The 25,018-nt window shown below is 44.8% G+C and overlaps 1 protein-coding gene and 1 pseudogene across 1 annotated transcript; one reads left to right on the top strand and one right to left on the bottom strand.

Annotated features, from left to right (window-relative positions):
- Positions 1-374: 374 nt before the first annotated feature.
- LOC135548304 (palmitoyltransferase ZDHHC8B-like) lies at positions 375-22,444 on the bottom strand (annotated as a pseudogene).
- A 592-nt stretch (positions 22,445-23,036) lies between these two features.
- Positions 23,037-24,230, top strand: LOC135547923 (rhodopsin-like). Its single transcript, XM_064977132.1, has one exon. It carries the CDS (start codon positions 23,037-23,039, stop codon positions 24,228-24,230), a length of 1,194 nt encoding a protein of 397 aa, XP_064833204.1.
- Positions 24,231-25,018: the final 788 nt, after the last annotated feature.

The raw sequence follows: 25,018 nt of genomic DNA, 5'->3' as shown, positions 1-25,018 counted from the left end.
GTGGACATGAAGCTAGGGTTAGGTTTGAACTGGGATGTGGACATGAAGCTAGGGTTAGGCATGAACTAGGATGTGGACATGAAGCTAGGGTTAGGCATGAACTAGGATGTGGACATGAAGCTAGTGTTAGGCATGAACTAGAATGTGGACATGAAGCTAGGGTTAGGGTTGAACTGGGATGTGGACATGAAGCTAGGGTTAGGCATGAACTAGGATGTGGACATGAAGCTAGGGTTAGAGTTGAACTGGGATGTGTACATGAAGCTAGGGTGAGGGTTAGGGGTAAACTGGGATGTGGACATGGAGCTAGGGTTTGGTTTGAACTGGGATGTGGACATGAAGCTTGTGGCAAAAACAACAACTAATACAAAAAAAGGAACAAAACAGTCACTTTTATTTGTCAAAACAACTACAAAATATTAATAAAGCATGACTTCAACAGATGCAAAATAATAGAATGTCTCATCATCATCACATGACATTATTTCTCAAAAGCATTATCAAACACATATATCAAAACACATATATCAAAACACATATTTCAAAACACATATACCAAACACATACAGTACCAGTCAAAAGTTTGGACACACCTACTCATTCAAGGGTTTTTCTTTATTTTGACTATTTTCGACATAATAGTGAAGACATCAACATTATGAAATAACACATTTGGAATCATGTAGTATTGTAGTGTTAAACAAATCAGAATATGTTTTATATTTGAGATTCTTCAAAGTAGCCACCCTTTGCCTTGATGGCAGCATTGCACACTCTTGGCATTCTCTCAACCAGCATCATGAGGAATGCTTTTCCAGCAGTCTTGAAGGAGTTCACACGTATGCTGAGCACTTGTTGGCTGCCTTGCCTTCACTCTGTGGTCCAACTCATCCCACACCTTTTCAACTGGGTTGATGTCGGATGATTGTGGAAGCCAGGTCACTTGATGCAGCATTCCATCACTCTCCTTATTGGTCAAATAGCCCTGACTCATTGCCCTGTTGAAAAACAAATTATAGTCCCACTAAGCTCAAACCAGATGGGATGGCGTATCACTGCAGAATGCTGTGGTAGTCATGCTGGTTAAATGTGCCATGAATTCTAAATAAAACACAAACATTCACCAGAAAACCACCCCCACACCATCACAACTTCTCCTCCATGCTTCACGGTGGGAACCTCACATGCGGAGATCATCCGTTCACCTACTCTGCATCTCACAAAGACACGACGGTTGGATCCAAAAATCTCACATTTCGACTCATCAGACCAAATTAGACGGATTTCCACTGGTCTAATGTCCATTGCTCGGGTTTCTTGGCCCAAGCAAGTCTCTTCTTATTATTGGTGTCCTTTAGTAGTGGTTTGTTTGCAGCAATTCAACCATGAAGGCCTGATTCACACAGGTTCTCAATCAGAGACAAAAATTGATAGATGCCTCTGATTGGGAACCATACCAGGCCAAACACATAGAAGTACAAAACCTAGAACAAAACATAGAATGCCCACCCCAACTCACGCCCTGACCAAACCAAAATAGAGACATAAAAAAGGAACTAAGGTCAGGACGTGACATGACTACCTCATGAAGCTGGTTGAGAGAATGCCAAAAGTGTGCAAAGCTGTCATCAAGGCAAAGGGTGACTACTTTGAAGAATCTCAAATATAAAATATATTTGTTTAACACTTTTTTGGTTACTACATGATTGCATATGTGTTATTTCGATGTCTTCACTATTATTCTACAATGTAGAAAATAGTCAAAATAAAGAAAAACACTTGAATGAGTAGGTGTGGCCAAACTTTTGACTGGTACTGTATATCAACAATTAAAGATAAGTATTCTGAACTCTGTTCTAGTTGAGCTTATTGGTTCCTTTGACTACATGAGGAGGCACAACTGTCTGCCAATTGGCCACTGTCCTGAGAATCAGATATCTGCATATGGTGTTGGTTAACACTCTATCTTTATTCAAAACACACCCTTGTCTAGCAAGAGGACCAAGTATAAATATCTGTACAAAATTATTCCCATAACTGCATATTGATGTCCTATCTACTCCCACACAGACACACTTACACCGTGCTGGGAAGTTGTGGATATACAGGCTAACACTGCAGAGTGGTGTGGCTGACTGGCTGCATACACCCTCAAGAAGACTTAGTGTTTCCTACTTGGATAGAGACAGGGGTGCTGAGTCCTTGCCCTCCATGGCGCATATGAGTGAGGGGCGTTTTGGGAGGGATGCATGGGGCAGAGGAAGAGGAGGGGGTGTGGGGAAGGGTGGAGGAGGAGGGTGAGGGCTTGGCCTGCCTGTCTGGAGGGAGGTAAGATGGGGAGGGTGAACGACCCTTACTCTGTAGGCTACTGTTGCTCTGCAGGGGGGAGCTGGAAGCCCTGGGGACTCGGGTCAGAGAGGATGATGAGGCGCTGGAGAGGGACGACCTCGTACCTGCATTCCCCAAAATACCTGTGCTCATCATGAACTCCCTGGAGCCGTATGAGGGCGGGGTGGGGGCGCGGGAACCCGGGGGGAGCATGCTGTCTGCAGGGAGGCTGCGTCTGCTGGGGATGTCGTAGACCCCCATGTCTGGGCAGCCATATAGGGCCTGGGACCTGGCCTGCATGCGCAGCATCCTGTCCTTCGCCTCCATCTCCCGCCGCTCCTTAATGGAGGCCATGATGGACTTGGAGAGGTTATCGTAGCGGACCGGAGAGGCCTCCCGATGGATCAGGGTCTGTGGGGAGAGGTCCCTGTGCATCAGGGCCTGAGGGGTGAGGGCCTCAGGGGTGAGGTCCCGTAGAGAGGGGTCCCTGGGTAAAGTGTCCCTTGTCTGGGGAGATTGTCTGCTGACCCCCATGAACACGGGGCTGTAGGCATGTGAAGGGGACCCCTTCAGCACACTGCCATCGAGGCCCAGGGTCAAGAATTGGGGGTGGTAGTGAAGTGGCGGTCCCCCTCGCTGGGGCAGGTATTTTGGGTCACCTGGGTTCACCAGGTTGCTGTAGGAGAAGCTGTTGCGGCTGGACAGGGAGTTGTGAGGGGGGAACCTGCCCGGAGACACCTGGTGGGAGATCAGACCCTCTGAGTGCAAGGCCGGCAACTTGTTTCCATGTCTATAGGCGTGTTTATGGGTGAGGAAGCGAGAGTTAAGGGTGAGAGAGTTGAGCTGGTGTGGAGAGGACATGGGACCCGACTGGAAGGCTAGCTGCTGGTCCACTCTGGCCAGGATGGGTTCTGATGACAAGTAATGACCTCTACTGCTGCCCCCCTGTTGCTCTGGTGCCACCTAGACGTAACCACAACATATAACAGACCGTCAGAGAGCTCTCAAACCACAACCGCGATCTGTGAAAACGGCTGCACAGTGTATCTGAGGTCATTATTGCGAAATTATATGACTGACCTGTTGAACAGAGAAGGGGAGTGTTGGCTTGGTGGGGGACTGCGGTGCTGGCCTGAGCTGCTGCAGGATCTGCCCAGGGGGAGGGCTCAATGGTTTGGGATGAAGACTACTCTCTGGAACTGAAACACAGAGGAAGGAGGATTAATATTCACCAAAATAAATGTGAATCTAATGGGACTGAGCTAGTCCAGAGAGAGACAGTAACGTATGTGGAATCTAACACAAGCCTTTCATGGTACATGAAATAATGTCACCACCATGATGCAGTGTTGAGAGCAGTGGATGACCGTTTGAGGGGTTTCTGGACTGTTTCATGATAATTTCCTCAAGTCATCTATAATACGAGGTGCATAAATACAGGTACTGTATTATTGCTTGTCAGATTAGTAACGAGACCCTACCCTCTAAGGCTGCTAGGTGGCTCTTCAGCAGGTTGGGGTCTGGTTTGGGGTGCAGCGGGGGTGGGGTGTTCAGGTGTTTAATATCTGGCTCGTCCATACCGTCAGCAGACGGGCGCTGAGAGCGGAAGAGAAGGAAATACAGTTCATTATATCTGATCTGCTGATGAAGTCTAATAACGATGCTGTGTGTGTGTGTGTGTGTGTGTGTGTGTGTGTGTGTGTGTGTGTGTGTGTGTGTGTGTGTGTGTGTGTGTGTGTGTGTGTGTGTGTGTGTGTGTGTGTGTGTGTGTGTGTGTGTGTGTGTGTGTGAATAGGGGATCTTCCCTACTGAGGGTATTTGGGGTGGACAGACTTACTTTACTTTGGAGATCATGACGCTGGACGCCGTTATCCCTGACCCTAATAATTGGGATCTGTCTGTCAGTCTCTGGTTTCAGGAAAGGAGGCATGATGCGAACTGCTGATTTCTTAATGGGCCTCGCTGTATACCTGGTATGGTCCAAGCAAATAGATGAGTTAGTGAGCTCCAATTTAGGGTCCGTTTACAATATATTATACTGTACCTGATGTTTACATAAAACATAAAATGTTTCTTACTTTGGAGAGATGGGACTACATATGAGATACTCCAAGTTGCCACAGCAACCTAGAGTGAAAGGGTTGACCCCTCCTTGAAACTTCCCAGTAACCTGTGAAAAAGTAACCAACAATTACATAATTAAAGTGAGGACTCAACCTAGAGTCACCCCATTATATAGTACAGAAACCTTTTATCTAGTCATTTAAAAGCATGAGTAACATGGAATGAAGTACAGCCCAGGGTTTGTCTGACCTGTTCATTGGTGGTTCTGCCCCTAGATACCAGATAGAGGTGGAACCCTGTGAGGCCCAGGACAGGAATGAAGAACAGGCCTGATACACTCATCACCACCAAGCTGGACGAAGCAGTAAAGGAGACTCAACAGCTCTCTTTAGGAAGCTTTGCAAATGAATGACCATGATCATACTGCACATACTGTATGAACACACACACACGCACACACACACACATACACACACACACACACACACACACACACACACACACACACACACACACACACACACACACATACACACACACACACACACACACACACACACACACACACACACGAACATACACACAGAGCACACAGAGTGTGTGTAAGTAAGGATACGTGACAGTACAGTGCAGCTTCAACAGGTCTTCCTGATGGTGTAGAATGTAGAGCAGGCTACCGGAGAACACGCCCACCATGTGCATCGTGAGTGACAGCAGAAACAGGAAGAAGTAGCGGTAGTTCCGCCTCCCGATACAGTTGTTCACCCAGGGACAGTGGTGGTCAAAGTCCTGCATGCGATTATGACACAATGGAATACAACATTAGATAAAACATTCAATCACTCTGAGAATTATGACAACATATTGTAGCAGCCTACTTTACATGACTCTGTCCAACATTGTGTATCCATGCTACAAACAGTATTTTGGAGTGGTCTAGCTAGCCACTTACACATGGTATTGATAATGATTGGACAATGAAAAAACATTATCATCAGAAGTCAAATATCATACAAATGTTGATATGCACTTAGCTGTCTTAATATACCTCAGTGTACACACACAGATTGTCCCAACCATTTTAAAATATCTCTCTCCGCTCCAGGGACAATAAAGGATTGGGGGAAAGGGATTAACCTGATTAATGTGATCCCTCTCTCACCCCTCCCCCTCTATCCCTCCATCATTCTCTCTCCCCCATCCACCATTACCCTACAGCCACACACACATCACAGACAAACTGAATTGGTCCCCCCACACAGACAGCATCGTGAAGAAGGCGCAGCAGCGCCTCTTCAACCGAGGGGGCTGAAGAAATACGGCTTGTCACCAAAAGCACTCAATAACTTCTACAGATGCACAATCGAGAGCATCCTGTTGGGCTGTATCACCGCCTGGTACGGCAACTGCTCCGCCCACAACCGTAAGGCTCTCCAGAGGGTAGTGAGGTCTGCACAACGCATCACCGGGAGCAAACTACCTGCCCTCCAGGACACCTACACCACCCGATGTCACAGGAAGGCCACAAAGATCATCAAGGACAACAACCAGCCGAGCCACTGCCTGTTCACCCCGCTATCATCCAGAAGGCGTGGTCAGTACAGGTGCATCAAAGCAGGGACTGAGAGACTGAAAAACAGCTTCTATCTCAAGGCCATCAGACTGTTAAACAGACACCACTAACATTGAGTGCTGCCAACACACTGACTCAACTCCAGCCACTTTAATAATTGGAATTGATGGAAATTGATGTAAAATATATCACTAGCCACTTTAAACAATGCTACTTAATATAATGTTTACATACCCTACATTATTCATCTCATATGTATATGTATATACTGTACTCTATATCATCTACTGCATCTTTATGTAATACATGTATCACTAGCCACTTTAACTATGCCACTTTGTTTACATACTCATCTCATATGTATATACTGTACTCGATACCATCTACTGCATCTTGTCTATGCCGTTCTGTACCATCACTCATTCATATATCTTTATGTACATATTCTTTAACCCTTTACACTTGTGTGTATAAGACAGTAGTTTTGGAATTGTTAGTTAGATTACTCGTTGGTTATTACTACATTGTCGGAACTAGAAGCGCAAGCATTTCGCTACACTCGCATTAACATCTGCTAACCATGTGTATGTGACAAATCAATTTGATTTGACTATTGACCCTACTCAGACCCACCCTCCCCCTCAACAACTACAGCACACCCCCCCTCCCCTCCCTCCACCCTCCCTCATCACCCTCCCCTCCACCCCTTCCTCCCCTTCTCCACCAACCCTTCCTCCCCTCCACCCCTTCCTCTCCTTCTCCACCAACCCTTCCTCCCCACCACCCCTTCCTCCCCTTCTCCACCAACCCTTCCTCCCCACCACCCCTTCCTCCCCTTCTCCACCAACCCTTCCTCCCCCTCTCCTCCCCACCACCTCTTTCTTCCCCTCTCCTCCCCACCACCCCTTCCTCTCTCTCCCCACCACCCCTTCCTCTCTCTCCCCACCACTCCTTCCTCTCTCTCCCCACCAACCCTTCCTCTCTCTCCCCACCACCCCTTCCTCTCCTCCCGACCATCCCGTCCTCCCCACCACCCCGTCCTCCCCCTCTCCTACCCACCACCCCTTCCTCTCTCTCCCCACCACCCCTTCCTCTCTCTCTCCACCACCCCTTCCTCTCTCTCCCCACCACCCCTTCCTCTCCTCCCCACCACCCGTCCTCCCCCTCTCCTCCCCACCACCCCGTCCTCCCCCTCTCCTCTCCACGACCCCTTGCTTTTTCTGTCTCCCTTTCCTCCCTCTCCCCCTTTATCACTTTCTAACCCGTCCTCCCTTTCTCCTCCTTCCCCTCTCTCTCACCTCCCTCTCTCAACTCCCTCTCTCACCTCCCTCTCCCTCTCTCACCTCCCTCTCACCTCCCTCTCCCTCTCCCTCTCTCACCTCCCTCTCACCTCCCTCTCCCTCCCTCTCTCACCTCCCTCTCCCTCTCTCACCTCCCTCTCTCACCTCTACACAGTGGTCACAGACACTGCAGTGGGAGCATCGTGGAGGTCTGTAAAAGTGGCAGGAGGCACACCACTTCAGCCTGACCTGGACACCCTTCACATCCACATTCTTGTAGAGAGGAGCGCGGAGGTCATCGTCCTTGTCCTCGTCCTCATTAGCTGAAACACAAACACACAGCTCAGCATGAACTACAGATCAACGGCACAACACTGGGAGTGGGGTAACACTAGACATACAATACCGTTCGAAAGTTTGGGGTCATTAGAAATGTCCTTGTTTTTGAAGGAAAAGCACATTTTATGTCCATTAAAATAACATCAAATTGATCAGAAATACAATGTAGACATTGTTAATGTTGTAAATGACTATCGTAGTTGGAAACTGATTATTATTTTATGGAATATCTACATAGGCGTACAGAGGCCCATTATCAGCAACTTCTGTGTTCCAATGTCACGTTGTGTTAGCTAATCCAAGTTTATAATTTTAAAAGGCTCATTGATCATTAGAAAACCCTTTTGCAATTATGTTAGCACAGCTGAAATGTGTTGTTCTGATTAAAGAAGCAATAAAACTGTCCCTCTTTAGACAAGTTGAGTATCTGGAGCATCAGCATTTGTCGGTTCGATGACAGACTCAAAATGGCCAGAAACAAAGCCCTTTCTTCTGAAACTCGTCAGTCTATTCTTGTTCTGAAAAATTAAGGCTATTCCATGCAAGAAATTGCCAAGGAACGGAAGATCTCCCTTCACAGAACAGCGCAAACTGGCTCTAACGAGAATAGAAAGAAGAGTGGGAGGCCCCGGTGCACAACTGAGCAAGAGGTCAAATACATTAGAGTGTCTAGTTTGAGAAACAGATGCCTCACAAGGCCTCAACTGGCAGGATTCATTCAATAGTAGCCGCAAAACACCAGTCTCAAAGTCAACAGTGAAGAGGCGACTCCGGGATGCTGGCCTTCTAGGCAGAGTTCCTCTGTCCAGTGTCTGTGTTCTTTTGCCCATCTTAATCTTTTATTTTTATTGGCAAGTCTTAGATATGGCTTTTTCATTTGTAACTCTGCCTACAAGGCCAGCATCCCAGAGTTGCCTCTTCACTGTTGACGTTTGTCACGCCCTGACCGCAGAGATCTTTTTATTCTCTATGTTTGGTTGGTCAGGGTGTGACTCGGGTGGGAAACTCTATGTTCTTTATTTTGACCGGGTATGGTTCTCAATCAGGGACAGCTGTCTATCGTTGTCTCTGATTGGGAATCATACTTAGGCAGCCTGTTTTGCCACCTTAGTTTTGTGGGATGTTCTGTGTGGGGTGCTCTGTGTAGCCTACTGAATGTTAATTTTCCTTTTGTTGTTTTTATATAGATAAAATGTACACTGACCACGCTGCACCGATAATTTGTCCAATTATTTTTTTTACCCCTTTTTCGTGATATCCAATTGTTTTTAGTAGCTACTATCTTTCTCATCGCTACAACTCCCGTACGGGCGCGGGAGAGACAAAGGTTGAAAGTCAGGCGTCCTCCGATACACAACCCAACCAAGCCGCACTGCTTCTTAACACAGCACCATCCAACCCGGAAGCCAGCCGCACCAATGTGTCAGAGGAAACACCGTGCACCTGGCAACCTTGGTAAGCACGCACTGCGCCCGGCCCGCCACAGGAGTCACTGGTGCACGATGAGACAAGGATTTCCCTACCGGCCAAACCCTCCCTAACCCGGCTAGGCCAATTGTGCATTGCCCCATGGACCTCTCGGTCACGGCCGGTTACGGCAGAGCCTGGGCGCGAACCCAGAGTCTCTGGTGGCACAGCTGGCGCTGCAGTACGGCGCCCTTAACCACTGCGCCACCCGGGAGGCCGGTATGATCATTTCGACGAGCGTAACAGAACATCCCACCAAAGAAGGACCAAGCAGCTTGGACAGGACGAGTGGATGTGGGAAGGGATCCTGGATGGTAAAGGACCCTGGACGCAGGCTGGAGAATATCGGTGTCCAAAGAAAGAGATAGAGGTAGCGAAGGAGGAGCGGCGACGATATGAGGAGGCAAGCCATCGACGGAAGGGGAGGTTGGGGCCACAAGGGGAGGTTGGCGGAGCTAACTCACGGCAAATAGCGTGGTACTGGTCAGGCACCGTGTTATGCGGTAAAGCGCACGGTGTCTCCAGTGCGCGTGCACAGCCAGGTGCACTCGGAGCCAGCTCTCCGCAAGTGCCATGCTAGAGTGGGCATCCAGCCAGGGCAGATTGTGCCAGCTCAGCGCTCTTGGTTTCCGGTGCGCCGGTTCAGCCCAGGGTATCCTGCGCCGGCTCTGCGCACTGTGTCTCCGGTGCGCTGTGACAGCTCAGTGAGTCCTGTGCCTGCGCTCTGCACGTGCCAGGCTAAAGTGGGCGGCAGGGTAGCCTAGTGGTTAGAGCGTTGGACTAGTAACCGGAAGGTTGCAAGTTCAAACCCCCGAGCTGACAAGGAACAAATCTGTCGTTCTGCCCCTGAACAGGCAGTTAACCCACTGTTCCTAGGCCGTCATTGAAAATAAGAATTTGTTCTTAACTGACTTGCCTGGTAAAATAAAGGTAAAAAAATATATATATAACATTTAGAAAGTGGGCATTCGGCCGCGAAGAGCGATGCAAGTTATAAGCACCAGATCTCCACTGCTCCCCCACAGCCCGGTTCGACCTGTGCCTGCGCTCTGGAGGTGCCAGGCTAAAGTGGGTATTCAGCCTGGAAGAGTGGTGCCAAAGCTGAATCCAGTGCTCCCCCACAGCCCTGTGCCTGCTCCACGGACCAGGCCTCCAGTTGGTCTCCCCAGCCTGGTGAATCCTGTGCCTGCTCCACGGACCAGGCCTCCAGTTGGTCTCCCCAGCCTGGTGAATCCTGTGCCTGCTCCACGGACCAGGCCTCCAGTTGGTCTCCCCAGCCTGGTGAATCCTGTGCCTGCTCCACGGACCAGGCCTCCAGTTGGTCTCCCCAGCCTGGTGAATCCTGTGCCTGCTCCACAGACCAGGCCTCCAGTTGGTCTCCCCAGCCTGGTGAATCCTGTGCCTGCAGCGAGGGTCTCCAGTCCAGGGCTTTGTTTCTGGCCATTTTGAGCCTGTAATCGAACCCACAAATGCTGATGCTCCAGATACTCAACTTGTCTAAAGAAGGACAGTTTTATTGCTTCTTTAATCAGAACAACAGTTTTCAGCTGTGCTAACATAATTGCAAAAGGGTTTTCAACGATCAATTAGCCTTTTAAAATGATCAACTTAGATTAGCTAACACGTGCTAAACGTGCCATTGGAACACAGGAGTGATGGTTGCTGATAATGGGCCTCTGTATGCCTATGTAGATATTCCATAAAGAATCAGCCGTTTCCAGCTACAATAGTCATTTACAACATTAACAATGTCTACATTGTATTTCTGATCAATATGATGTTATTTTAACAGACAGAAAATGTGCTTTTCCTTCAACAACAAGGACTTTTCTACGTGACCCCAAACTTTCGAATGGTAGTGTACATCTGGTGTAGTTTATCATTCTATTCAAGAATAAATCCAATGCACTAGCTAGTATGTTATAACTAGTAGACAATAATTCAATACAGTTGAACAACTACATGCCCACCAACTGTAATTTACAGTACTGAATAGACTTGTGCATAGTATAGTAGTTATTCACCCATGGGGAGAACGCCTGCATCCATAAAGGTTGCCATGGTGAAGTTGGCCAAGACAAGGAAGAACAGGATGGCACTGCATGGTGGTACGTAGGTTGACACAGTCACTGCCAGCCACGGGCACCTGGGACAGAGACAAGATGCAGATCAGTGGACTCACAATACACACACATTACACTCACAGTACACACACATTACACTCACAGTACACACACATTACACTCACAGTACACACACATTACACTCACAGTATACACACAGCACACATACAGTATACACACATTACACTCACAGTACACACATTACACTCACAGTATACACACATTACACTCACAGTATACACACAGCACACACACAGTATACACACATTACACTCACAGTATACACACAGCACACACACAGTAATATACCTAGGTTGAATGTGTTCAAAGGGGCATAAATCTATAGCTCTCTGGCTCAGTGTAAGAATAAATCAACAGTCATTATCATAAATATTTGGTTGCCTCAGCAGGAAAATGTAATTGAATACATTTATATTGTTTTACTGTCCAAAACATACACTAGTTTCCGAACTCGGCAATGCCAAATTCAGTCTGATCTCGAACTTCATGGCGTTTGCACTGCCATAAAGCAAATATGTTTAAAACTAGAGAATTAGATTTGCTGTGAGGATTCCATGATTTTATATCGACAGTGTGAGATGAAATAGAGGCTCTGTACATTAATCAGGGTTTCTGAAGGAGACAGATAAAAGGCACAGTGAATTACAGTATAATGATTACATTTCAGCATGCGTAACCTATTCATTATCTGCATTTTAAGAACAAATGTATTGTACAGTGGAATTGAGTTCAAAGCCATGCTGCTGTGAAGATTTTATCTTCACTTGAAAAACTTTGGGCCTCTTACATTATCACAACTGGTATTAGCATCTCCTTCCTGTGGGTATTTTATTTTTAGGGACAATAACAACAGCAGTAGTGTGGTATGCCATTGAAGTGCAGACTGTGTATTAATGACCATGAATGTAACAGTGACCTTAAGAGGACCGTGATCAGTGTGAAAACAGAAACTGGACGGCTCCTCCACCCCACATGACCCAAAGCTGCAAATGTCAAGGGTCAGGATGTGACGAGGGTAGAACATGTACAGTGCATTTGGAAGGTATTCAGACCCCTTCCCTTTTTACAGATTTTGTTACGTTAAAGCCTTATTCTAAAATTGATTAAAAAGTTTTTTTTCACCCTCATCAATCTACACACAATACCCCATAATGACAAAGCAAAAACAGGTTTTTAGACACTTTTGCAAATGTATAAAAATAAACATCACATTTACATAAGTATTCAGACCCTTTACTCAGTACTTTGTTGAAGCACCTTTGGCAGCGATTACAGCCTCGAGTCTTATTGGGTATGACTCTGTACTTTGTTCCATTCATCTGTCCCTCAATCCTGACTAGTCTTCCAGTCTCTACCGCTGAAAAACATCCCCACAGCATGATGCTGCCACCAGCATGATGCTGCTTCACAATAGGGATGGTATTGGCCAGGTGATGAGTAATGCCTGGTTTCCTCCATGTGATGCTTGACATTCACATTACAGAGTTCAATCTTGGTTTCATTAGAGCAGAGAATCTTGTTTGTTTCTCATGGTGCCTTTTGGCAAACTCCAAATGAGCTCTCATGTGCCTTTTTCTGAGGAGTGGCTTCCGTCTGGCCACTCTACCATAAAGGCCTGATTGATGGAGTGCTGCAGAAATGGTTGTCCTTCTGGAAGGTTCTCCCATCTCCAAAGAGGAACTCTAAACGTTCTAAACGTTTTCCATTTAAGAACGATGGCGGCCACAGTGTTCTTCGACCTCATGGCTGGATTTTTGCTCTGACATGCACTGTCAACTGTGGGACCTTATATAGACAGGTGTGTGCCTTTCCAAATCATGTCCAACCAATGGAATTTACCAGTAGCGTGCCGTGGTTCTGGGGCCTGGGCCTTCAGTGAAGTCCTACACAGTCCCACCCGAATTAATCCACCTCTTATTACCATCATTATGATGCCATGGCTCTAGACACTATACATTTAGACAGAAACGCAGGATAACCAGGCGTTGCGTCACTTTGAAATTGACATTTTTATTCAGAGAATTGCAGGGGAAGAGTACAATACCGATTCATTGTGCAGCTTCGTTGCCTTGCGCGCTTGTTCGTTGAGCTGTAGATCCACTCGGGTGTCCCCAAAAGCACCATTGTTTGTAAGTGCCCAGCCGTACTTTGGTGTCTCGTTGCTGCCTTGGTTCGACAACTCAGGTTTGCAAAGCCAGTGTGGTTCCAAACACCAAATCGATCACTTGCAAATAATAGGCATTCCCTGCAGTACAGTTTGCAGTGCTTCTCGGAGCCTGTCTTTGTAGCGTCAGCGTCTACCTCTCCTGACAATGTCTAACTTTTCTTGAAAAGTTTGTCTTGAGAATGGCGTTATAATTATATCCTCGACCAAATCGATATCTTCTCCTTCCGCCATTGTGGGTTGAAAAAACAGTTTAGTAGTAGGCGAATTAATTCGTTGATCAATTTCAGTTTCCTAGTTCTGAGACCTGCCCATATAGGACCTGCCTCTCAATATTGGTAATCCAATCAAAAGATGTGCAGGCACTACGCCTGCTAGCTGGCTCCTGTGTAACACTGGAGCCAGCCAGCAGGCGTACAATAGCCAATTCTCCAAATCTCAACCTGGGGCTGGAAGCAGTGCAACCAAGAGGAACGCTATGAAATGAAGAGTGTAACTGTTACTCTGGGGAATAATTTAATACATATTTGTGGGAAAATATATTTAAAAAAAAATTTATATTCTGATGATGTTTAGCCCAGCAGAGAAGGCCTTGCTGGCCCTGACGGCCCACCACTGGAATTTACCACATGTGGACTTCAATCGAGTTGTAGAGACGTCTCATGGATGATCAATGGAAACAGGATGCACCTGAGCTCAATTTTGTGTCACATAGCAAATATATTTGCAAACATTTATAAAAACCTGTTTTCGCTTTGACATTATGGGGTATTATGTGTAGATTGATGAGGGACATGTTTTTATTTGATCAATTTTAGAATAAGACTGTAACGTAACAAAATGTGGAAAAAGTTAAGGGGTCTGAATACTTTCTGAATGCACTGTATGTGTGAACTGAACTCCAATGGAATGTCTTTAGACTGACCTTGACTGTGAAACAGACAACATTTTGACCAAATTTAGAGTCCCTTCCCCAGCTCTAGCTCCAGCCCAGCGTAGTGCAAGATCCCCAACCCCTACAGAACAGCCCCAGTTAGGATGAGAGTGTGGGGGAAGGTGGTTGCCCCGGAAGGAATGCCTGGTAATGAAATGCCAGCTGCAATCCCAATAATCCCAGGATTATGGACTCTGGATTACAGACCACTCTGCCAGCCCACAATGGTGGCATCCTCGCATCAGACACCAAACACACAGACCCTGCTGTCAGCGGCCAGCAGCACACACAGCCCAAAAGACCCCATTCCATGCATATAGAATAAAATAAACCATACATACTCCATCATCTATACAGCTGCAACAGACATGTCTGCCTTTAAAGACAAACAGCCTTCAAAGGCAAGTACAGTATAGTTATGTACTGGAGAAACAGCTGTCTGAATATCTGTCAGAGTAATGCTCCTCTATAAGGATTTACTTAAAGGCACAACACAGCAGTTTTTATCTCAATATCAAATTATCTCTGGGTAGCAACTAAGTACCTTACTGTGATTGTTAAAAAAAAAAAAAAATTCTCAAGCAAGAATTTTGCTAGGACTGTCTAGGAGTGGTCTGAGTGGGGAGGGGAAAACAGAAAACTAGACATTATTGGCAGAGATGTTTGGAACTCTCTTTCTTATTGGTCTATAAACTAATTTACCACCTGGTGATGGCACCATTCCACCAAAACAGGCTGACATTTTAGTCGGTCTTTGCAAACAGCTCTTACACTAAAAAGGCATTATCATAATTTTCACAATTTAACAGTATTATTCCAACCTCATAATGTGTAAATATATATAGATGTTTTTGACTGCACTGGGCCTTTAATTGAACACCTAATTGTACTACTGAGTAAAACAGATTAATGAGGGGAACAGAACAGTAGGTTCCCAAAACTGGAGGAGGGGATTCATATCTATGTCTTCTCTGAATAAACATTTCACTAAATATTGTCATGTTTGAGATGTACTTAAATTGTCATAACAGAGCTAGATTACATGGATATGTGCATTATACTGTACCCTTGTACTACACACTATACTGTACCCTTGTACTACACAGAGTCTATACTGTACTTGTCCCAGTATATCTACAGTATACTGTACTTGTCCCAGTATATCTACAGTATACTGTACTTGTCCCCGTATATCTACAGTATACTGTACTTGTCCTCGTATATCTACAGTATACTGTACTTGTCCCCGTATATCTATAGTATACTGTACTTGTCCCCGTATATCTACAGTATACTGTACTTGTCCCCGTATATCTACAGTATACTGTACTTGCAAGTCTAGCCACCCTACAGTATAAATAGGAAATGTGGATTAAGTTGGCAGATTCAGGGGTAGCTGCCAGCTGGTCAGCACTAAATAGTAGGGATCAAGCCCAGTCAGTCTGGAGTGGTGTTCATGTGCCTGCATACCACTTTCACTGCCCTCCTATACCAGCAAGACCAATGGGTAGTGGGGAAAACAAGGAGCCAAAAAGGCAATTAGGAATAAGTATACTGGCACTGTTCATCTTTTTAAAAACAAATGATTTATCTGGTTGATTCCCCTACCCCTTCACCCATCTGTCAAACAATGGATACATCACCTAAAAATACTAAATGAGCACAGTATGGAAGATAATGATATTGGATTCCAAATAAGTAGAAATCAGTCAAACTCATTTGGGGTGAGTGCGGAGCGTCGGCCCGTGACTGATTGTTTTCTTATCAAAGGGATTATTCCTGTGGAAGCCTTTGCTTGAGTGGCCCTGCTGCCTGGACCATCATTGGTTTGTGACCATCTGGAGCAACTGCACATGGAGAGTTCCTCACGCTGCAGTGTGGCCAGGCGGGTAGACAAGCCCCTGCCCTGCGCCTAATGAAACAGACAGCAGAGCTGTATTAAATCATCCAGAAGGGTAAACTGCTGCTGAGACTGTCCACTCTGCACACTGCCATGCCTGAGAAGAGCCCAGCTGTTGGTCAGCGAGTCAACACCACCACTGTCGCATCAGTCAAGCAGCAAGCAGAGAAGAGCATTAGAGATTCTCACAACTACAGATCCTTGAACATTTCATGGATGTTAGACATGTTGAATAAGATATGATCATCAGACCTATGGAAGGTACTGTATGACTTGGCTTTAGCCACAATTGATTACACTGAATGAACACATAACACTGCTATAAGATGGTTTGGAGAGACTACTTCATTGAACTATAAAAACTACGGCTTGAATATCAACGACATATTTCTTTTACATATAATAATGTTGTTGTGTAGGGATCGATGTGTAGGTGGGAAAAAAATAAAATGTTTGTTTGGGTGGGGAGGGATAGAGAGGAGTGTAATTCTATAAATATCTGACCCACTACGTGTGTATCACATCTGACCTCCTCCCCTCTGCACATGGTCCCATAATTAACTCAGAATGAAAGGTCAAGAAGGCTTCTACGTAGAGAACTTTGCAACATCTCAGCGACATTAAATGTTGAGATTAACTGACAAACTGTTACTGGGAAACACACTTGACGTTACCATTTGTAAGAATCTTTGCTTGTTTGTGGTTCTACCCTTAGCACCAAACACTATAAGTGTTTAGTGATGCTTGAATGTCCAACGAATGGAGCTTTATAGAAAAAACTAGCTTTATAAAAACTACATTAATTCTACTGCACCAACAATCAAACATAAAAAATGACATTCTGTAGCTTTATCCAAGGCCCTTTGGCCTTTGTATGCCTTTTGTGAATAGGATAAAAGCAGAAGTCAAATGTTCATCTCACGTGGAGTAATTAAGCAATAAGGCCAGAGGGGGTTGTGGTATATGGCCAATATACCACGGCTACGGGCTGTTCTTATGCACAACGCAACACGGAGTGCCTGGATACAGCCCTTAGTCATGGTATATTAGCCATATACCACAAACCCTGAGGTGCCCAATTGCACCCTCACCGTCATCTCCCCACCCCTTGGCTGAACCAAGGTTGATTTTATGACGGGAGACCAATGTCCCTTTACCTCAGTGGTACTAAGGTGGGCTTGTACTTGGTCAAGACACTGGCAGGAGCTGTCATCTGTCCATCCCTGCTTTTAAATGAACTAAGTAAAGGCCTGTCTAACAGTAAAGGCCTGTCTAACAGTAAAGACCTGTCTAACAGTAAAGGCCTTTCTAACAGTAATGTAGGCCTACATATGATGTAATGGCAAAAGATTGTCCCTCCAGATTCCATTTCTTCTGCTGCTGCCAAATAATGATATAATTTACAGCAAAGGGTGGTTCCCAAAGATCTGGGGTCATGTCCAAATAAATAAATGTGCTTCCTGCAAAGTGTTGATGAAACGGGCCTCCACTGCTTCCTGAGTGAAAGGGAAAACAAAGAGCTCGTGTGATTGGGCTGGACTGCTCTGTTTCAACATGACCTTATCTATGAGTAATGGCTGTTCATGGAATAGACCATTTCAGACATACAGTGCCTTCGGAAACTATTCAGACTCCTTGACTTTTTCCAAATGTTGTTAGGTTACAGCCTTCTTCTAAAATTAATGAAATGTTTTTTTTCCATCATCTATCTACTCACAATACCCCATAATGACAAAGCAGAAACAGGTTTTAAGAAATGTTTGCTAATTTATAAAAAATAAAAACGGGTCTATCACATTTACATAAGTATTCAGACTCTTTACTCAGTACTTTGTTGAAGCACCTTTGGCAGCAATTATAGCCTTGAGTCTTCTTGGGTTATGATGCACTCTGGGGCAGGTTTTCAACAAGGATTTCTCTGTACTTTGCTCCGTTCTTCTTTGCCTCAATCCTGACTAGTCTCCCAGGCCCTGCCGCTGAAAACATCCCCACAGCATGTTGCTGCCACCACCATGTTTCACTGTAGGGATGGTGCCAGGTTTCTTCCAGATGTGACACTTGGCATTCAAAGAGTTCAATCTTGGTTTCATCAAACCAGAGAACCTTGTTTCTCATGGTCTGAGAGTCTTTAGGGGCCTTTTGGGCACATAACAGCAAGCGGGCTGTTATGTGCCTTTTACTGAGGAGTGACTTCCGTCTGGCCACTCTACCATAAAGACCTGATTGGTGGAGTGCTGCAGAGATGGTTGTCCTTCTGGAAGGTTCTCCCATCTCCACAGAGGAACTCCAAAGCTCTGTCAGAGTGACCATCGGGTTCTTGGTCACCTCCCTGACCAAGGCCCAACTCCCCCGATTGCTCAGTTTGGTCGGGTGGCCAGCTCTAGGAAGAGTCTTGGTGGTTCCGAACTTCATCTATTTAAGAATGATGGAGGCCACTGTATTCTTGGGGACCATCAATACTGCAGGCATTTTTTGGTACCCTTCACCAGTTCTGTGCCTCGACACAATCCTGTCTCTGAGCTTTAAGGACAATTCCTTCAACCTCATGGCTTGGTTTTTGCTCTGACATGCACTGTCAACTGTGGGACCTTATATAGACAGGTGTGTGCCTTGCCAAATCATGTCCAATCATTTGAATTTACCCCAGGTGGACTCTCAGAGCAAAGGGTCTGAATACTTATTTAAATAAGGTACTTTTGTTTTTTATCCTTAATACATTTGCAAACATTTCTAAAAACCTGATTTCACTTTGTCATTTTGGGGTATTATGTGTAGATTGTTGAGGATTTTTTATATCCATTTTAGAATAAGGCTGTAACGTAACAAAATGTGTAAAAAGTGAATGGGTCTGAATACTTTCTGTCGACACTATGCTTTATTATAATGAAATCTCTCACTGGGAACGTTTTCAGAAAATGATATTCTCTCTTGTTGGTGATCTTCAATCTTCAGAGAATTCTGCAATAATAACCACAGTGCAGTGGTTAGCGTTTAAGAGCATCGGGCCGGCCAGTAACCGAAAGGTCACTAGTTCGAATCCCAATCCGGCAAGTTGGAAAAAACCTGCCATTTGCCCTTGAGCAAGGCAGTTAACCCCAAACAACTGCTCCCGGGCGATAATGACATAGATTTCGATTAAGGCAGCCGCCTGCACTGCATTTGATTGAGATGTCAACTAAAGTGATTTCAATGTTAAATCAACCAAAAATTGCACCCTGTCATTGGATTTAAAAATTCCCCTACGTTGATGGCTTTTAGCAAATCCAATCAGTTTTCCATGTTGATTCAACATCATCACATTGATTTTAAGGATTTTTTATGAAGTAGAAACAATGTTGATTCAACCCGTTTTTGCCCAGAAGGGTGCCACCCACATACAGCAGCAGCATACTGATGCCAATCACTCACACACACATAAACACTTTCACACTCACCGCTGCTGCTAATATTTATAATCTATCCTGTTGCCTAGTCACTTTACCCATACCTACATGTACATTCACTCTTAGGGGCTATCTAGAAGCTAAAAGGGTTCTTTGGCTGCTTTGAATAACCCATTTTGGTTCCAGGTAGAACCATTTTCACAGAGGGATCTCCATGGAACCCAGAAGGGTTGTACATGGAACCAAATAATGTTCTCCTATGAGGACAACCGAAGAACCCTTTTGAAATCCTTTTTTTCTAAGGCTGTAGGTACCTAAATGACCTAGTACCCCTACACAGTACTGGTACTCCCTGTATATAGCCATGTTATTGTTAACTCCTTATTCCTTGTGTCACTATTTCTACTCTGCATTGCTGTAAAAGGACCCGTAATAAGCAACCCGTAATAAACAACACCTGTTGTTTACAAAGTTTACAAAGCATGTGACAAATAAGATTTGATTTGACCAGAAGACAACGGTCTCTACTCCTCTTGCCAGATTCCAAGATTCAGGAGCCTTAGTTTCTACACTAATTCCACAGATGGGGGAATCAAAGGGCATCGACCAGAAAATCGTGATCCTAATCCGAAACTTCACATATGCTAGAGCACTGGTATTCAAAGTTGGGGTTGCTGGAGGGAACCAAACATTAAGAGTAGTTTATTTTATGGGACAATACACAAATGTTTTTGATTGAGTAAATGTATTTATTGGTTCCCTTTAATTCATTACACTTTCATCTCTCTTATCAAAATAAAGGTTATTTGTTGATGTGAAAATCTAAATGTACTGATTTTCAGCTTGTGTCATTAGATTTGTGGTGGGGTAGGAATCCCAGATATTATTATGAAAGAAATGGGTCCCCGCTGAAATCTTTTGAATACCACTGTGCTCGAGGACCCAATTGAAACTTTGCTTGAAAAACAACAGAGGAGGAAACTTGGACATATCTGGCTACAGGGGTCAGGGTTCAGTGGGCTTTTTTTTATTACCTTTATTTTACTAGGCAAGTCAGTTAAGAACAAATTCTTATTTTCAATGATGGCCTAGGAACAGTGGGTTAACTGCCTGTTCAGTGGAAGAACGACAGATTTGTACCTTGTCAGCTTGGGGATTTGAACTTGCACTTGAACTTACTTTTGAGAATACAAGGGATTCATTCGGGAACCCGTTTTGCTCTAAACTGACCCAGTCTGACTTCTAGGAAATATACCTGACTCTAAGTTCTCAGCATCATTGCACTCTGGAAGAAGTTAACATAGTTTTTATACCAAATTCAAATAGCCTACAGTAGCTCAGATTAAGAGGATCAACATGATATTAGGCAATGAAATGTAACTACCAGTGGCGTAAAATACTTGAGTAAAAATACTTTAAAGTACTACTTAAGTCTTTTTTTGAGGGTTCTTGTACTTTACAATTTATATTTTGGACAATTTATACTCTATATATACAAATGCATGTTTCTGTTTCAGCCACACCTGTTGCTGACAGGTGTATAAAATCGAGCACACCACCATGCAATCTCCTTAGACAAACATTGTCAGTACAATAGCCTTACTGAAGAGCTCAGTGACTTTCAACGTGGCACTGTCATAGGATGTGACCTTTCCAACAAGTCAGTTCGTCAAATTACTGCCCTGCTAGAGCTGCACCGGTCAACTGTAAGTGCTGTGAAGTGTGAAGTGGAAACATCCAGGAGCAACAACGGCTCTGATCTGGCTGCCTCTGATCTGGCTGACTCACGAAACACACATGACTCTTTGGTCAATTATGTCTGAGTGTTGGAGTGTGCCCCTGGTTATATGTAAACAAATAAAAAACGAGAAAATAGTGCCTTCAGGCTTGCTTAATATATATAATTTTACTTTGATACTTATGTATATTTTACCAATTACATTTTCTTGTGATACTTAGGTATATTTAAAACCATATACTTTTAGACTTTTACTCAAGTAGTATTTTACTGGGTGACTTTTCAGTCTTACTTGAGTCATTTTCTATTTAAGGTATCTTTACTTTTATTTAAGTATGACAAATGGGTAATTTTTCCTACTACTAATGGACAGCTTTGGGTACAGTATTGCTGAACTGTTTTATGAATAATATTGCATATTGATATGCAAATAAAATTACACCAGAATATTTTTGGGGGTCTTTTTACTAAATTGCTTATTCTCGCCCCCCAAAATTGTGTCATCTTTACACTTCTGTCCGATTGAACGCTACAAAAACACTGGGGAATGTTCTAAATTCCGAATGTGAATGTGTAAAATGTTTATACTAGTTTGCATAGTGCGTGAGCAACATAACCTATTTTATCACAATATTTGACTGGAGAAAGCTACAGTTTGGAGTAAACGTGCATGCTCATTGCCTTATCCATTGAATTCTCTTTAAATCTCCAGACCACTTATTGTATGGAATAGTATACTGTAGTTTCGAAAGGGTAGGCCTACATTCGTGTCGGTTTTTAACTACTTTTCCTGAAGGAGACATAGTGGTCAACTTACGTAAATACGAAGAATAAAGTGGTGGACCCAACGAGGAGTACGGCAGCGGTGGACACTGGTATAAACGCGCTGGCTTTAATTCTCTCATCGCCGCTGGTGGGCATTCTGTAGCCTACTTTCCACAAACATCAGCAGTTTATTCTAACGAAACGATTACACCAAGATAAAATAATGATCCACGATACGATGTATTTCCACTCTTCTATGTCCTGATCTCTGTCCTGGTTTTCGATGGATCAAATGCAAACGAATGCATGGTGAAAAAGTCCAATGGACTGTGACCGTCTTGGAAATCCCACAGTCCCGACCGGTCCCGAAAAACTTAGCGAAGCCGCGCAGCTTACTGGTCAGGGCTCTGTTTGTGGGGGTTTCGCCGGGGGGGAAGAATGAATTACGTAAACTACACTATAGCAGGCTAGACCACGTTGTGCTGTATGTTAACCAAAAAAATACAACAATTATTTAATTTCATATTATTATTATTTTTTTTAATCATACGCTTGATTAAAATGTAATTTGCTTTACCATGGAAATGTATTTGTGTCATTAGAAATGGACAATAATGTTGCACTATAGTCAGAGATAGAATATTACATATTTGTACATAATTGAATGCTAACAACCTAAACATAGGCTATTCACACCCTGGTACAGTATATGGTGGTCAGGTTATTCCTTTACACTGATCCAAGTTTGGTTTGGTTTTTTGATTAGGTTTTTCTCTTCTGTATTGGGATACAATGAGCCTCATGTGTTCTCCAAATACTGAAGACAAGAAATGTATAGCAAATGTGAGGTTGAGTCTCTAAGGACTTGTTGTGGGGTTGGACCTGAAGCATGATATTAACATCCCTTATACATGTTGAGCCATCAAATAAGGCTCAGACATAGATGCCTCAGGTGTGATGGATGCAAAGGATTGGATTGAAGCCTTAACCCGAGGGCTGATGTGCCTAGTAGGTATCCTGGGGAACAACTGGCTGGGTCTCCGCTCTCTCCCTGGACCTAAGTCCCATCTCCGCACCAACGAGCTCCTCTTCATCAACCTGGCCGTCTCCAACCTCATCACCAACTACCTGGTGGACCTCCCTGATACCATGGCTGACTTTGCTGGCCGCTGGTTCCTGGGGGAAGCCTACTGCGGTGTGTTCCGGTTCTGCTCGGATCTGTCGGAGACCAGCAGTATCTTCTCTACCTTGTTTATTAGTGTGTTCTGGTACCAGAAGCTGGTGGGCTCTCTGAAACGCGGAGGAGCTCCGGTCCAGCTGGACAGCCTCCGTCTCGTAGCCTGTCTCCTGGCTGGCAGCTGGACAGTGGCTGGGGTCTTCAGTGTTCCACACTTCTTCTTTGTCCAGGTGGACAGTGGGAATGAGAGCCACAAGGACTGTATAGAAGTATTTCCCTCCCAAACTGCAAGGCAGACCTATGAGACATTGTATCTGACCCTCGCTAACGCCCTCCCCATCGCTGGTATAGTGTTCTCCAGCATCCAGATTGTGATCACTCTGCTAAGGAACCAGATGCGTATCAAGGGCCTGACTTCTGACCATCACAAGGGGACAGATAATGCTCTACCTAACCAGCGGGAGAAGATGGACATCTCAGAGAAATATGATGAAACAGGCATCAAGATTTCTGATAAAGAGGCAGATTTACCAATAGTTGCTTCTCCAGATTTCCCTCAGAGTTCTAGAAACCAGAGGATTTCAGACATCCGCCCCAACCTGCCTGGTGTCTCCTGCTCTGTCCTACCTTGTGCAGGACCCTCTGCTGTACACAGCTCAATCAGTTCCCCCCTCTACCAGGTTGAGGTTGGTGAGAGCAGAGTCAGAGCTTCACCAGATCTTCAGAGGACCTCCCAGCCTCCAGCTAAGCTCAGCCCAGGAACGCAGGTGAAGGCAGCCAAGAGCGTGGTGGCTGTGGCCACTGTGTTTGTGGTGTGCTGGGTGACCCACCTCTTACTGAGGATATCCAGCAACATCCACAAGTCCTCCGTAGTGGTGGAGGTGGCCAGCTACATTGCATCCTCTTACACCTGCATCATACCTTACATCTTCCTCTATGGAGTAAAGAAACTGTCTTGCTCCTGCAGAAGGTAGATATGGTTATACACACATTGCTAATTTATTGGCATCAACCCAGACCCACTGTTACGTAGAACTGCTGCTCTTTAGGACATCTGTGTTGTCTGAAAATAAATTGAAATTAGATTGGCTAATCACCATGATTTCATTTGTGTAATTATACTACTGTAAACAGGCAGTATATCCACATTTTTCTGGTCATGGCGGGGCTGCTCTGGTCTACTTATTGCCCCTGCCCAGCGGAGGGGTGGCTGACAACGCCTGGGAAGACGAACACACCCTATAAGTAGATAAGAGCTGGCTGTTCCCTCTCGATTGAGCATGCCAGTGATCATGAAAGAACGAGAAAGCATGCTCACGTAACGGGGAACGCCCACTTAGGCAGACAGGAACCATGACCATTCTTTTCAATGGTAAACAGCCGGAGTGAACTATATTATTTATCCATTTTTGATGTATATACTATCACATCTAAGTGAATATCAGCAAACTCTAACTACTCTCTGAAAGATACAGCTAGGGTGGCAGGTAGCCTAGCAGTTAGAACGTTGGCCCAGCAACTGAAAGGTTGTTGGTTTGAATATCTGAACCGACAGCGTGAAAAATCTGTCAGTGTGCCGTTGAGCAAGACACAACCCTATAAAACACATTTCACTGCACCTATCTGGTGTGTGACAAAACCTATTTTTGGCAATGGTGACAATCACAAGAATGTTAATGTTGTCAACCTTGCAGAATGTAAGCTACATAAAATACACTATAGATATTACATACTATAAACGTTAACAGCATTTCAACTTCAG

Source organism: Oncorhynchus masou, chromosome 11, assembly GCF_036934945.1.
Source record: "Oncorhynchus masou masou isolate Uvic2021 chromosome 11, UVic_Omas_1.1, whole genome shotgun sequence".
In the NCBI taxonomy this organism is placed as follows: domain Eukaryota; kingdom Metazoa; phylum Chordata; class Actinopteri; order Salmoniformes; family Salmonidae; genus Oncorhynchus; species Oncorhynchus masou.
Note: the sequence above shows the minus strand (reverse complement) of the source record. Positions and strands in the feature narration are given on the sequence as shown.